Raw genomic sequence first — 13,722 nt, forward strand, 5'->3', positions numbered from 1 at the left:
CCTCAGGATTTTGAATAAAATGTTGATTTATTAGAAATATATTTGCTTCAATTAACAGTCTCTCTTGAACTTGAGCAATATAAGCAGACCTTCTAGCCTCTGTGTAGCAGGTCCTTCTCATCTCTAACTGCACAGCAAAACCAGCACAGCAAACATATATTTTACATAAATATCTTAGTTATTACAGTGCTTATAAAAAGCATTTGACCAAAGATAGAAAATTATATTGATTTAGAAAAAAAAAAAAGAAAAAAAAAACTACATAGATTTAGAAAAGCCACATTGACACCATTTATTCACAGAAAATGAGAACTGGTTAAAATAAAATAAACTTAGGAAGAGTTCATAAATCAATCTTTGGTGTATTTTCAATCACAGCCAGATTAATGTGTCTTTTCTTGCTCTCTACAAGTTTTTCACAATGTTTATTAAATAAGATTTGGTTCAGTACCTAATCAGTACATTAAGTAGAATGAGGTGCATCTATGAAGGAGTACAACAGACACTGGAATGGAGTGGCTGCCATACATGTAGAGAGCAGATTTTCTCTTTTTCCCCCTAAGAGCTGTATATAGCCCTTTAACCCCATTAGGAGAAAGATGCTTCTTTTTCTCAGAAAAGCCCCGCCTTCTTTTTGAGGTCACTCTGGCGCCATTTCGGCAAGCGCTGGAAGTCTTTTCTGGAGCAGCCGAGGAGACTCTCAAAGTCCGCATCCGACAAATATTCCTGAGCCAGCGACGGCATGCGGGGAGGATAGGGCAGAAGAGAGAGAAACATGAGAGGCTGCATGAGAAAGGGAGTGCTTTTGACCTGCGATAGAAGCACACTGACACCGCTTCACCGTAAAGATGTCATCTCTCCGTCACGTCCTAACGCTCAGCAGCCGTATTCCCACAACCCAGCAGCGGATAAAGTGAGGTCACAACTAACGAGGTCACTGCTACTCCAGCCACTCCTGGCTCAGTACCCACCTCACGTTTGTCGGGATCTGCCCCCAGGGGCAGCTCACTCGGAGGCCTGCTGCGCAACACCTCGGGACCCAGCGTGCCAGGCCTTGTACAGCTGGGGCTGTAGGAGGGAGCCAGGGCACTCTGGGATTTGTAGTTCTGAGCAGAGCTGTTGTTGAAGGGTCCTCCCGGGGCAGTGTTGATCGCATCCCCACCTAGTGACTTCCTGCTCAAGGCTGCATCATTCAGATTCTAGAGGGAATATTGTTTGATGCAGTATGAAGTCTGTACATTATGGGCATGACTATAGATTTACATCTCAGATATATTTTCTTTAATCTGTTGTAGCCACATACATACATACATACATACATACATAATATATATATATATATATATATACACATACATATATATACATATATATATATATATATACACACATATATATGTATATATACATATATATATATATATATACACACATATGTATATATATATATATATATATATATTTTTATTATTTATTTTTTTTTAAATAACTTAATGGTCATTAATTCATTAGGGAAGTTTAGGAACATGCAAAGCATCAGACACATTAAAGGGAGATTTATCATTTAAGATGCTTTTTGTTCTAATCATAAATAAAAGTATTTTAAGCAGACTCCACAGAGACAACAAATTGTAATCTGTAAATATTGCAAGTCACTGTAGTCAAGAGCATCTGCTAAATGCTGTAAATGTAAATATAATTCCCACACCACAGTGATCTGTGAAACAGATGCTGAGTCACCCAATTTATTCTTCATCTCCTCATACGATAGGCCTCCCTGTGAAAAACACAGTACACTCTCTGAGTACGAGTACTTGAAAATGTTTAATGAATAAAATACGTCATTTCAATGATTTACTGATGCTGTTTATAAGTAAATGGCACTGGCCCTCTAGTGGCTCGCTGCGGGTATTGCACCCACTCACACTCCATTTGTGAGGGTCCCAGGCGTCAAACCATCCTGTGAAGGTAGGCGGCTCAACGCCCTGTTTAACTGTGATGATTGGCGTGTCAGCGTCCCGCCCCGCTGGGTGTGTCTTCAGGTACTCTGCAGCACTGCTGTATGTCTCCTGAATCTCGTACTGGTTGGCTGAGTTGCCAATCCACAGGAAGAGCTAAGTGGAACAAGAGGAACATATAAATAGAGTCGGCTGAAAACCTTCCAATAAAATCTCAAGGAAGATAAATCTTTCCTACAGCGGATAGGCAGGTGAAGAATTTGTATTTCTAGAAGTAGCTTTTGGTTTTATTGAGAGCTACAGTACTTATTAACAGATTAAGATGGTTGTCAGCGATCCATTTTCTTTTAAAAATACTTTAAGAAAGACTGAATTTGGACATAGATCATCTGGTCATAGCTCATCTCAGCTGTCACCTCTAATGTATTTTCATAAGATCTCGTCATCTTTCTGTCTCCTGTGTGTAATACGAACACTATACAAGCCGCTGCCAGCCTGCGACGTCACCATGAAGGCATGCAGCTCCACACAGTGAAAACACAGAGAGAGCACAGAAGACAGAGAGAAAACAGGGTGAACAGAGATAACAGAGAGAACACAGGGTGAACACAGAGAGAGAAAACAGGATAAACACAGAGAACAGAGAACACAGGGTGAACACAGAGAGAGTACACAGGGTGAACACAGAGAGAACACAGGGTGTACACAGAGAGGGTACACAGGGTGAACACAGAGAGAACATAGAGAGAACAGAGAACACAGAGAGAACACTGTAGAACACAGAGAGCACAGAACACAGAAAGAACAGAGAGAACAGGGTGAACACAGAAAGAACATAGAACAGAGATAAGACAGAGAGAAAATAGAGGGAACAGAGAGAAGACAGGGTGAACACAGACAGAACACAGTGTGAACACAGAACACAGAGATAGCACAAGGCAAACACAGAGAGAACACGGGGTGAACACTGAGAGAAAACACAGTGTGAACACAGAGACAGCACAGGGCAAATACGATGAACACAGAGAGAACACCGAGAGAACACAGAGAGAGCACAGAAAAAAACAGAGAGCATGAAGAAAACACAGTGAACACAGAGAGAATGCAAAGAGAACACAGAGATCACAGAGTGAACACAGGGCAAACTCAGCTTCAACACGGCAAACACAGTATGAATGCAAAGTGAACACAGGAGGAATGCACAGTAAACGCAGAGCAGTCCCACAGCGCATGCACAGCATGGCGTCACACTGACGCACCTCCTCCCAGGTGTCCAACAGCATGACGTCATCTTCGTCCAGGTCATCCTGAGTGAAATGGGCCACCTCGGTCATGCGGAACTGGCCCGTCTGATTGGAGCACTCAAAGAGGCGGGGACTGTGCAGGGCTGTCTCCTTTTCGAGCCTGGTAGAGGTTAATTCAAATGTGCTTAACGTGACTTTTTCTGTTCCTCACTGTCCCTGTGTGGTGGTATGTAGGGGCTAAGAGATGCATGTAGGCCATGTTTGCTGAGGTCATGCAGGTACCTCTTGTCGTTGGCGTACGGTGCTTTCCCACCCAGAGCCACCCAGAAATGAGGAGGCTCCTGGCCCTCCATAACTATCTGCTTCTCCTGCTTGGAGAGCACATCAGCTACAGTCTTTCCCATTTCACGCTCATCGCCACTGCAACCCTGCGTGCGCAAATAGATGCACAACACACACAAAAACACACACAACAAGAAACGCACACAAGCTCTCAAACAGTCCCAAAGAAAGGCACAGACATGCGCGCGCGCACACACACACACATACAGTCACAAACAAAAAGAAAAACGCAGACATACACACCCACACAGCCTAAAATAAACACTTCGCAGCATTGTCAGAGCGTATGAAATGCAGCATGCACACTGCAGCATGCGCTCATGCTCAGATGATGAGAAGCATGAGAGGAGACCACAGAACAGGCTTGTGACTCACCTTACCGTACCACATGTACGTCAGGTCACCGGTCTTGAGCAGGAACACGTCATTGGAGTTGAGTGAGGAAGCCCTGGCGGGAACCTCCGTAGCCTTGGTGTTAGCCTCGTTGGTCCCTCTCACCTGGAAGAGCCTGGCCGCCGAATCGGGGCTCACGACGCCTGGCTTGCCTGTGCCACCCTTCGAGAGGACCAGCAGGATATTAGAAGAGGAAAACACACAGCTGCTCCTTCACACACAAGCAGACACAAGTCACATGGTTGGGAGACGTTTTACCCGTTTATGAGTTACTTAATTCCATCTTCATTCAGTACATTATTACTGGGATAATGAAAATAAACAGAAAATAGCTGTTTGTTTGCAGGATACCCAAATAAAATAGCTGTAAATTAGCTGTAAAATCTTACTGCTAAGAGGCATGCTGGAGTGACTTGAAAAATGTTGGTACTGCTTTGAAAAAAAATTGTTTAGGTGAGCATAAAATTGTCGTCATGTACATAGCTACAACATGCACAGCTACAAATATTAAGACAGCTCTTCTTGAATATGCATACAAAACAGAGTGAATAAAGGCATTTTTACATCTATATACAGTAGAGCACTAGTATCAGCAGGTAGGGAGAGTGTTACCTCATAGATAATGAGCCTGCCCTTAAAGATGGCCAGGAAGTGACGAGGTTCCTTTCCCATGGTAACCCTGACCTGAACCGGAGCGCCATTGTACCTGTTATCCACATTCACTGCCTGGTATGCACAAGCAGTTATCTCATCCTGGGTGGCATGGCGACCCTGGACAACATGGGTTTAAGTGTGAAGCATTGAATCTGACTGATGGGAGTCTTAACAGCACTGCGAGTGATTGGTTGCTCTGAACTCCACAGAAAAAACATTGAGAAGCTGTCAAGCACTTCTGTTTACACTCGAATCATAAACTTTCATAATCAGCGTAGCCATAAATTTGAATTATTCTGTTGGCTGGATCAAAGCAGCATTGATATGATGAGTCAGCGCAGGGGGGTGTTTGTTTTGGGTCAGTTTCCATCCCCTCACCAGCCACATATAGAGGATGTACTGGGGCTTGGTGGCCTTCTGGTAGGTGTACAGCACGAGGTAACAGTCTCCTCCATAGAACTGCCCGTACGTACTGCGTGGCACCTCCTGAAGCTCCAGGTTCTCTATTCGCCAGATCTGGGTAGGGGAGTGAAAAGAAGCTATAATTTATAACAGGCTCTTTTAAGTGTGTGTGTGTGTGTGTGTGTGTGTGTGTGTGTGTGTGTGTTTCTGCGCACCTGCACTTCCCCAGAAGCATCATCTACCATCCGCTGCTGTGCTGCCAGTTTAGGCTCTGCATGGAGTTCCATGACATCAAACTTCACACGGTCCACCTTTGCTGCAGGACATGCAGGTAGAATTGTTACCTTACATACACAGCACCAGTGTATCTACAGTCAAGTGGGTGTGGGAGGGGTTTACTTATCCTGCCCCTTGTATAGGTGGGTGGGGTTTACCTATCCTGCCCTTGGTGTAGGGGGTGGGGTTTACCTATCCTGCCCCTTGTATAGGTCGGTGGAGTTCACCTATCCCGACCCTGGTCTATCTGGGAGGGGTTTTCCTATCCCGCCCCTGGTCTATCTGGGAGGGGTTTTCCTATCCTGCCCCTGGTGTAGGTGGGAGGGGTTTACCTATCCTGCCCCTGGTGTAGGTGGACCCCAGGCCTCGGGTTTGACCTGGCTCATTCCAGGACTTGAAGAGCTGTTTAAACATGGCAGACTCAGCACCATCACTCATCACTTCTACTGGCGTGGTCGGGGGGTAGTTCTTGGCCTTGATAAAGCCCTGGGAGCATTTGATAAGGATAATGTGATGCATCAGCTGACGTTCTATATGAAGTCATACAGAACATCAGCATGGGTCCAAGATTCGCGTGGGGCTAAAGTCAAGACTAGGCCCATTTAACAGTCATTGCATTTCTTACGCCTTTACGATTGCATTTCAAAGAAAGTCCCTTTCAGTATTTGTCAGGTCTATGGACTAAACAGCATGCACAAGCAAATACACACACGCACAGACACACGCACGTACACAGGACACGCAAACATACATACACACACATGGACACACATACACTCATATACACACACACACTCACCACTGCCCGTTCAAGGGCTGCACGCCTTTCCTCATTAGTAGCTCTCTTTCCTTTCCAAACTGACACAGACACCCCTCCTACATCTACAATGTAGCAGTCCTGAGAGAGAGTGAGAGAGGGAGAGAGAGAAAGAGAAAGAAACAGAGAGAGAGATTTAAGATAAAATAAGATTTTACTTTTAAAAAATCACCAAAAACCACACAAAATTTCATTGTAACCCCAAATATTTTAGTAGTCAGATAATTCATAGCAGAATAAAACTTAAAATCTAACATTGTACAATTCTTCATCAATCTATTAAACACATTTACAATACTGCTGTCAGTCTGGCACTCAAATACTTCCCACTGATCCCCACTGCCATCTTAGATCACCCTGCAATAAAATTCAAAAGTTGACATTGTGCTCTTCTCATATGTGTGTAATTATACCCACAAATAAAGAGTGGTGCTGTTAAAAACACCACCAAACCGATCAAAAATAATTACTAAGAGACTGAGAGAAAGAGCGAGAGAGAGACAAACAGAGAGTGAGAGAGACAGACAGAGACAAACAGAGAGAGAGAGAGAGAGAGGGAGAGAGGGAGAGAGAGAGGGAGAGAGGGAGAGAGAGAGAGAGAGAGAGAGAGAGAGAGAGAGAGAGAGAGAGGGGGAGAGAGAGAGAGAGAGAGAGAGAGAGGGGGAGAGAGAGAGAGAGAGAGAGGGAGAGAGAGAGGGAGAGAGGGAGAGAGGGAGAGAGAGAGAGAGAGAGAGGGAGAGAGAGAGAGGGAGAGAGGGAGAGAGAGAGAGGGAGAGAGAGAGAGAGAGAGAGAGAGAGAGAGAGAGAGAGCTCAGGGACAGTAACACTCTGACAGGACCCAGTGTGTGAGACCCAGACAGCCGCCCTCACCTCTGAATGTAGCAGGCTCTGCGTCAGTGGGCTGGAAGCCACTTCCTGCACCACCAGCTGACCACTGGCATCAGATACTCTGGGAGAATAACGAGCCACTGAGCATAAACATATAATAGCAGCAGAGTGAAGATGCAGAGGATTGAGCGTTGAGATGCACTTAAAACATAAAAAGATTGTAGAAAAACTGTAGAAGAACATGAAAGCAGAAGTTTTAAAGTCAAATTACTTTGTGAGTGTTATCACTAGGTAGCCCGACAGAATGATTTCTTTGGTACATTGTATAGTTTGAATCTGTGCCATTGTGGTGATGGTTGTGGGAATAATTTTCATGGCTAAGCCTAATTCATATTAGTATCACTGCTGTTTTGTGGATCTTCAGCCTAATGTTACTTTCAAAATAGTTTTTAAGTTTGAAAGGTGCAACCAAAGTTCCACCATGAGACAGTCAAAATAACGATATTGGTAATACAGGGATCATCTTAAACTATCACTATGCAGGCTTTGGTACGTACTGGTAAAGTTTGATGTTAGCAGTCTGGTACTGGTCGGGAATGTCATCAGGGACAGCTTCTCTGAGTGGGCCTGTCCTCTGACCCAGCACAGAGTTCATGACCTTCATGAGCTCAGGGGTTGCCTCTTCGCAGTCGCCCTCAACTACTCCAATCTGCACTCTTCCCCCACGCTCTCTGTCTCTGATGTCCTGTGCTAACATGCAGGCCTGCAGCCAGGAGGACACCATTAAAATCTCCAACATGGGCACACAGAAAAGACAGACTCCTAGCAGTGCAAGTAGATCTAGCTGAATGAACCTAGAACTCAGTTCACCTTTAATTTCTCTTTCCTGTTGCTCTGAGGACTATTCCACTGCACAATAGCTTTGCCCATGTCCAACAGGAAGACGTCCCCGGTGTTAAAACTCTTCCAGGATACCTCCACCTAGAGAAGGCCAATCAGAATCAAGCTGAGCTCATCCACTATCCAATCATCATGGGTTATTAGGCACTCCAATGAGCAATGTTCCTGCAAAGCAGCACCTGTAGCAATGTGTAAAATACTGGACAGACTGCTGATGTTTTCATTAGTCACAGGCCACCACAATAAGGCAGCTGTCTACAATTTACACATAGGTAGCTATGGGGTAGGAAAACACAAACAGCAAAATATAGAGAGCTTCATAATGAACTAATAAGCTTTGGTCCCATGGCAAAGGAGAGGATTTTTGCTCAAGCAATCTCCCACATGGATATTGGTGCTAACTAGTTCCGCTGCCATTTATGTTTCCTAGAATTGTTCATGAATTTCTCTGTTGTATCAGCGTAGGAACAAGCGTGGTATAATGGTGTAAAGCCTTAGCACAAGACTAGCAGTGGCTTCCCCTCACCTCCCTGGCCGTGACATTCTTGCTGCCTTTGACATGCAGCAGACGGAGGATGTTGTACACATTGGTGTCAACGTGCTTGAACCCCGAGGCCACACCTCCTTTCTTGTATCTGAGGATGAACACAAGATCGCGGACGTTATACGGGAGTATGTTTGTCTCTGGTGCTGTACTCGTCTGTGCCGTTTGTCCTGCCCCCTTGCCAAGCTCTACCCCCTGCCCCACCGCCCGGTTCCACTCACATGAGGCCACTTTTGAAGTAGCCCTTGAACTTGGGAGACTCGTATCCCTGCACTTCGCGGTGCTGCACTGGGCTGCCACCCAGATACTCGTCCAGCTGGGTGACATAGATGGCAGCCGCACCCTGTTCGTCCTGGGAGGAGTGTGTGCCTATCCAGTAGTGGATGTTCATGGACTGCGAGGTGTCACAACTGCCCTAAGATTTACAATACAAACAGAGTCTTGCATTACTGTCTCCATGAGGGCTATCCATTGTGTATTATCAAAAGTTAACTTCCGTCAGAAATTTTATAGTTTTTTTTCCCAAATAGGAGCTACATTTAAGACAAATACATACCTGCAGGGACTAGTCAAATGTCCCCACAACATCCAAATACTCCTAATTTCCTGTGATCATGTGCACTTCATTGAGAAACTAAATACAGTAGTTACTCATGTGCACATACAAATGTTTTAAATAAGATCCTGAGATGTTAAAGACAGTAGGATGTCTCTAACTCTGTCTCTAACTGAAATGGCATTTTGAAGGCATGTAGTTTTGTTTTTGTGTCACAGGGCTCACCCCAACCCCGAGCCTACTGGACACACCCCGGTCCCGAGCCCATACACAGCAGGCTCACCCCAGCCTCGAGCGTGACATGTCTACTCACATGCAGGACAATATAGCAATCTCCCTCGAAGAAGTTTCCAAAGGCCACCTCTGGCACAGGAACCATCTTCATATTCTTGTGTGAAACATAGATACAACAAATACAAGCAAAATACGTCACCTGCACTAAGAAGGTAGCACTGAACCAAGCTGAAAATGCCAGCGTGTAACAAGCTGATGGGAGAGACCAGTTCTCTTACATTGATGGTCCATATCTGCAGACCAGGCTTGTAGCAGATGCCTTTAAATTCGTCCAGAACTTTCTCCGTCATCCTTCTGGAGCGTGAGAGGAGAGGTCAGGGTTCAAATTGTAAGATGGAGGATGAAACATTATACCATGACCCATAATCAAACAAATCCTACATAAACATTCTCAGTAGCTGGAGGATTAGTCATTTTTAAAAATAACTGCTGTGTTTTTCCTAAAATATTATTTTCAGTACAATTAGAGGACGGTAAAACCATTTCATAAATACAGGGACATGTCAAAGCAAACACTGGTAGGACAAATTCGTGACAGGCAATATTTCAGTCAACTACCTGATGAATGTAACCTGAAGCAGGAGACCATCCAGGAATGGCTTTCTCTATGCTAAAAGAGGGCGCTTCCGCTAACGTCTAGCCTCCAGAAAATGTGCAGGAGACTGTATAAACATTTCCGCTCTCGCCAAAACTCCAACTAGGTGGCAGGCCCACTGACTGCTGGCTACCAGCGGAGCAGGTGCAGGGGTTGTAAGAGGCTGGGTGTGGTAACGCTCCACCCTGCACCTACCGCAGGATGCGGCAGACACCACCCCAAGTTCAAACCCTTCTAGCAGCTATTCACTGCTTACTCAGACTGAACAAAGGCTCAGATTAATAAGTGAATAATTGGCAGTGCAGAGATTTACTGGGTGAAATACCTTTCCAATGTGTGTGTTTTATTCTGTTATAGCAATGCAGACAGCAGGGTGTAGTGTAGCTCATCCTGTTTCATGAATGAATCCCAAAACCGAGGCCATATATTACACAACCAAAAGTTTTTCAAATGTTATTTAAGTCAACATCCAATCACAGAAAAATGCTGCTCCTCCATAACTACACTAACTCAATTTGAATATAACAATACTAATAATAATTTTCAACAATATGGACTGTTACAGAATAATATTACAGAATAATATTATTAATATGAATTATTAATAACAGAATTATTAATAACAGAATAACATTCAATTATTTATATGTTTAGTATATTATTATATAATAGCACCACCCTAATCTGGCATAAGATTAAGCATCATAATTCTGAGTCAACCCTGTACCTTAGAAGGCTGCATGAACAAACAGGTGACTGGCTAAGTCACAATAGTCCCAAGGTAAAGATTGCAGAGTGCTTTCTGGTATGCTGTGATCTTCTGTGTACATCTCATCCAGAAAGACTGGTTTGCCCTTCAATCCACACTACATATTGACTCAGCTCTTAACAATAGGCTGCATTTACAAGCATTTGCACAAGGTTTAATGAATTACACGGCTTAGTTTCATATAACACGCACACATATACACTCATGCATACACAAACACGCACACACACAAAACAGAAGTACTTATGTATTAGCTCAACTACAAGAACATCAGGCCACTTCTAAAAGCTCTACAGATTAAACAATAAAAAAACAAAAACAAATATCTTGCACAGGGATCTAAAGGCATAAAAAATGTATCTATATTATTACTTAAACAAAACATCGGTACAATTTGGGTACAGAAGATGAATGAAACATTATTATTCAAAATACTGATATAGCATCAGGCCTAACTAATCAAACAGCATTGTTTGGCAGTTCTTGATAAATACTTGACAAATCTGAAAACGATCTTAACATTGTACGTACATCAGTCAGTGTGAAATAAGAAAAATACAAAGATGCATTTAACGAGGCATCTTTCTTCCCTGATTAGTCCTACGCTGGGCCACAGAGCAGTGGGAGCCCGTGTCTGCTGGAATACAACAAGATCCTTACCTGTTAAAGCTGGTAGATATGCTGCCTGTGTTTCTCTGTGTATGTGAGTTTATGACTGAGTATGTGCAGTGACTGTTTCCCTCTCTGAGTCAGTGTGTAAATCTGGGTGTGTTTCTGTCCATCTCCACCCAGGTGAGAACACACCTGCACACGCTGCTCCAACGCAGTAGAGCTCCGTGTCACTTCGCAGACTATAGTCTTAAAATAATGAAAACAGGCATTTATAAAACCCTAATGATTAAAGCTCTAATAAGTAAAACAATTGGTATAAACAGGAATGGGCAGCAAAATGCATGCGTGTTGCTGTGTCATGCACAGGACAGGGAAGATCATGGCAAGTCAACGCATGAAAGCACTGTTTACAAAACCCTTGCATGAATGGGAATTCCACCTCCCCCATGACACTTCCTAACCTGCTGCATTCCCGCGTGCTCCAAACAAAGCGCACGGCTCTGGATGGATTCATCGGACTGTCAACTGGGATGGTGATCAAAGCCCCATTAATCTCTCCTCCTCAAACAGCTGGGTGGACTGAAGACAGACTCCGGGACTGAAACCAGAGCACTCCCATGCCAACCTGCCCGTCAGACACTAACTAGCACTGGGAAGTGAGCGGCAAAACGATGCCTGATTAAAGCTCAAAGTCTTTCCCCACACGCTGGAATGGCTACACAGAAGACTGGGGAGATCGAGGGGTGGGAGGAGTGTGTTTATGCGCACACACAACTCACCTACCACTGTGAGGGGACATCTAGAGATGTAGGAAGGGAGGAATGGAATACTGATGAAGCAATTCTATGGACGGCCATAATTATGCTGGCAAAGGGAATTTTGCAAAGGACTTGTGTGTTACTGCAGCGAAGAGAAGCGGTAAGTCAGGACTGAGGGGCGAGGGTGAGAAGCAGTGGTGAGAGGGCTGGGCGTGGCTTAGTGAAGAACATCACCCAATGGTGAGAGAGCTGGGCTGGGTGTGGCTTAGAGGAGAACATCACCCAATGGTGAGAGAGCTGGGCTGGGTGTGGCTTAGAGGAGAACATCACCCAATGGTGAGAGAGCTGGGCTGGGTGTGGCTTAGAGGAGAACATCACCCAATGGTGAGAGAGCTGGGCTGGGTGTGGCTTAGAGGAAAACATCACCCAATGGTGAGAGAGCTGGGCTGGGTGTGGCTTAGAGGAGAACATCACCCAATGGTGAGAGAGCTGGGCTGGGTGTGGCTTAGAGGAGAACATCACCCAATGGTGAGAGAGCTGGGCTGGGTAAAACAGTATTCTGCCAAGCCAACAATGTTAAATGAATCCCACTGAATAGCACAGAGCACTTCACCTCTTAACATGTAGCAACAGGCAACACAGTCAGGGAATTAAGCAAATGGGCTATAACGTTGAGCAATAAGGAGGCGGACGCGTGTGCTGAGAGGAGCGAGATTTAATAGGGGCAAATCCATAATCAGGGTCATTAAGGCAGTCCAGGGTCACAGAGCCGACATGGAGAGTACTGGGAAACATTACAAAACAAAAACACACGAAGGCTAACTAGGGAAGCAGGCTAGGAACTAAGGCTAGGGAACACTCAGGACTGGGAAACACGAAGGCTAAGATAAACACAAAGACACGGAGCACAAAGAAACAACCCTCAAACATTAATTCAAACCATGAAACAATGAAACAGCGAAACCAACAAACAAAGAAAAAATGAAGAGCTATGACCAAGGCACACAGCAGGGTTTAAATACATGAACTAGAAACCAGGGAGAGGTGTACGCAATCACTGTGAGAACAAAACGAAACTATGGAACGGAACAAAACACAAGACATGGAAAACACGGAACATGGAAGTGACTGATCGTGACATGGGCATATTGCTCCACACCTCTGCCTTTTGATAAGGGACGAGCTTTTGTTCTGTGGAAAAGCCTCAGGTATGCACCAAGGCACCATCTAAAGATAGACCATGTTCATACAGAGAACCTCACAGCAGACAACTCCAGTTCCTTTTCCAAAAAACCTTTAAACACAGACCTTTGTAGAAACAAGCCAGTTGGAACAAACATCAAACAAACACCCTCCATATGAAAATGGAATAATGTCTAAGAAGTCAAAGCTGAATCAAGCACTCTGCTGTACTGCCAGAGCTGTTTTTCATTTCACAAGAACAAACAAGGTGTCTGATTAACTACTTCACTGACTATTAGGTTGTGGCACAGTGGGGTAAGTTTACAGCTTTATAAAGCAGAGGCAGGTATATAATTAAAGGCTGTCCTGCTGGACTGGTTCTGGACAACAGGAGTTTCCTTACCTTTGGTTTTCTTGTCCTGAAGCATGTGGGAACATCAGTAGTAAAGCCCACTGATCTGCTTTTAATGAGTTACTAGTTAATTTCTGCTAGTTTGTCTTGAGAATGTTTTCTAAAAGAAGCAGGGTGGGTGCTGGAAAGAGACAGGCTTAAAGTTCATGTTAACAAACTATAATTAACTGCATGGATAGAGGTGTG

At 44.4% G+C, this 13,722-nt stretch overlaps 1 protein-coding gene across 4 annotated transcripts; it reads right to left on the reverse strand.

Moving 5' to 3' along the window:
* Window positions 1–230: 230 nt before the first annotated feature.
* Window positions 231–13,716, reverse strand: vill (villin-like). Of its 4 annotated transcripts, XM_081720903.1 has the most exons (21): window positions 10,531–11,196; window positions 10,129–10,193; window positions 9,427–9,502; window positions 9,228–9,302; window positions 8,580–8,773; window positions 8,341–8,449; window positions 7,785–7,895; window positions 7,472–7,677; window positions 6,957–7,035; window positions 6,069–6,167; window positions 5,602–5,755; window positions 5,209–5,309; window positions 4,970–5,107; window positions 4,550–4,708; window positions 3,920–4,099; window positions 3,485–3,630; window positions 3,218–3,362; window positions 1,926–2,114; window positions 1,709–1,777; window positions 972–1,199; window positions 231–726 (listed from the first exon to the last, which is right to left on the reverse strand). In XM_081720903.1, the coding sequence occupies exons 3-21, from the start codon at window positions 9,496–9,498 to the stop codon at window positions 613–615; spliced, it is 2,568 nt and encodes an 855-aa protein (XP_081577029.1). In that variant the 5' UTR covers window positions 9,499–9,502; window positions 10,129–10,193; window positions 10,531–11,196; the 3' UTR covers window positions 231–612. The 4 variants fall into 4 exon arrangements, with proteins under 4 accessions (XP_081577029.1, XP_035382001.1, XP_026872007.2 ...); XM_035526108.2 differs by lacking the exons at window positions 10,129–10,193; window positions 10,531–11,196 and adding an exon at window positions 13,528–13,716; XM_027016206.3 differs by lacking the exons at window positions 10,129–10,193; window positions 10,531–11,196 and adding an exon at window positions 11,233–11,309.
* Between the last annotated feature and the right edge of the window lie 6 nt (window positions 13,717–13,722).

The sequence above is a fragment of the Electrophorus electricus genome, chromosome 1 (assembly GCF_041902795.1).
Source record: "Electrophorus electricus isolate QZ-2024a chromosome 1, ASM4190279v1, whole genome shotgun sequence".
NCBI classification, from domain to species: Eukaryota; Metazoa; Chordata; class Actinopteri; order Gymnotiformes; family Gymnotidae; genus Electrophorus; species Electrophorus electricus.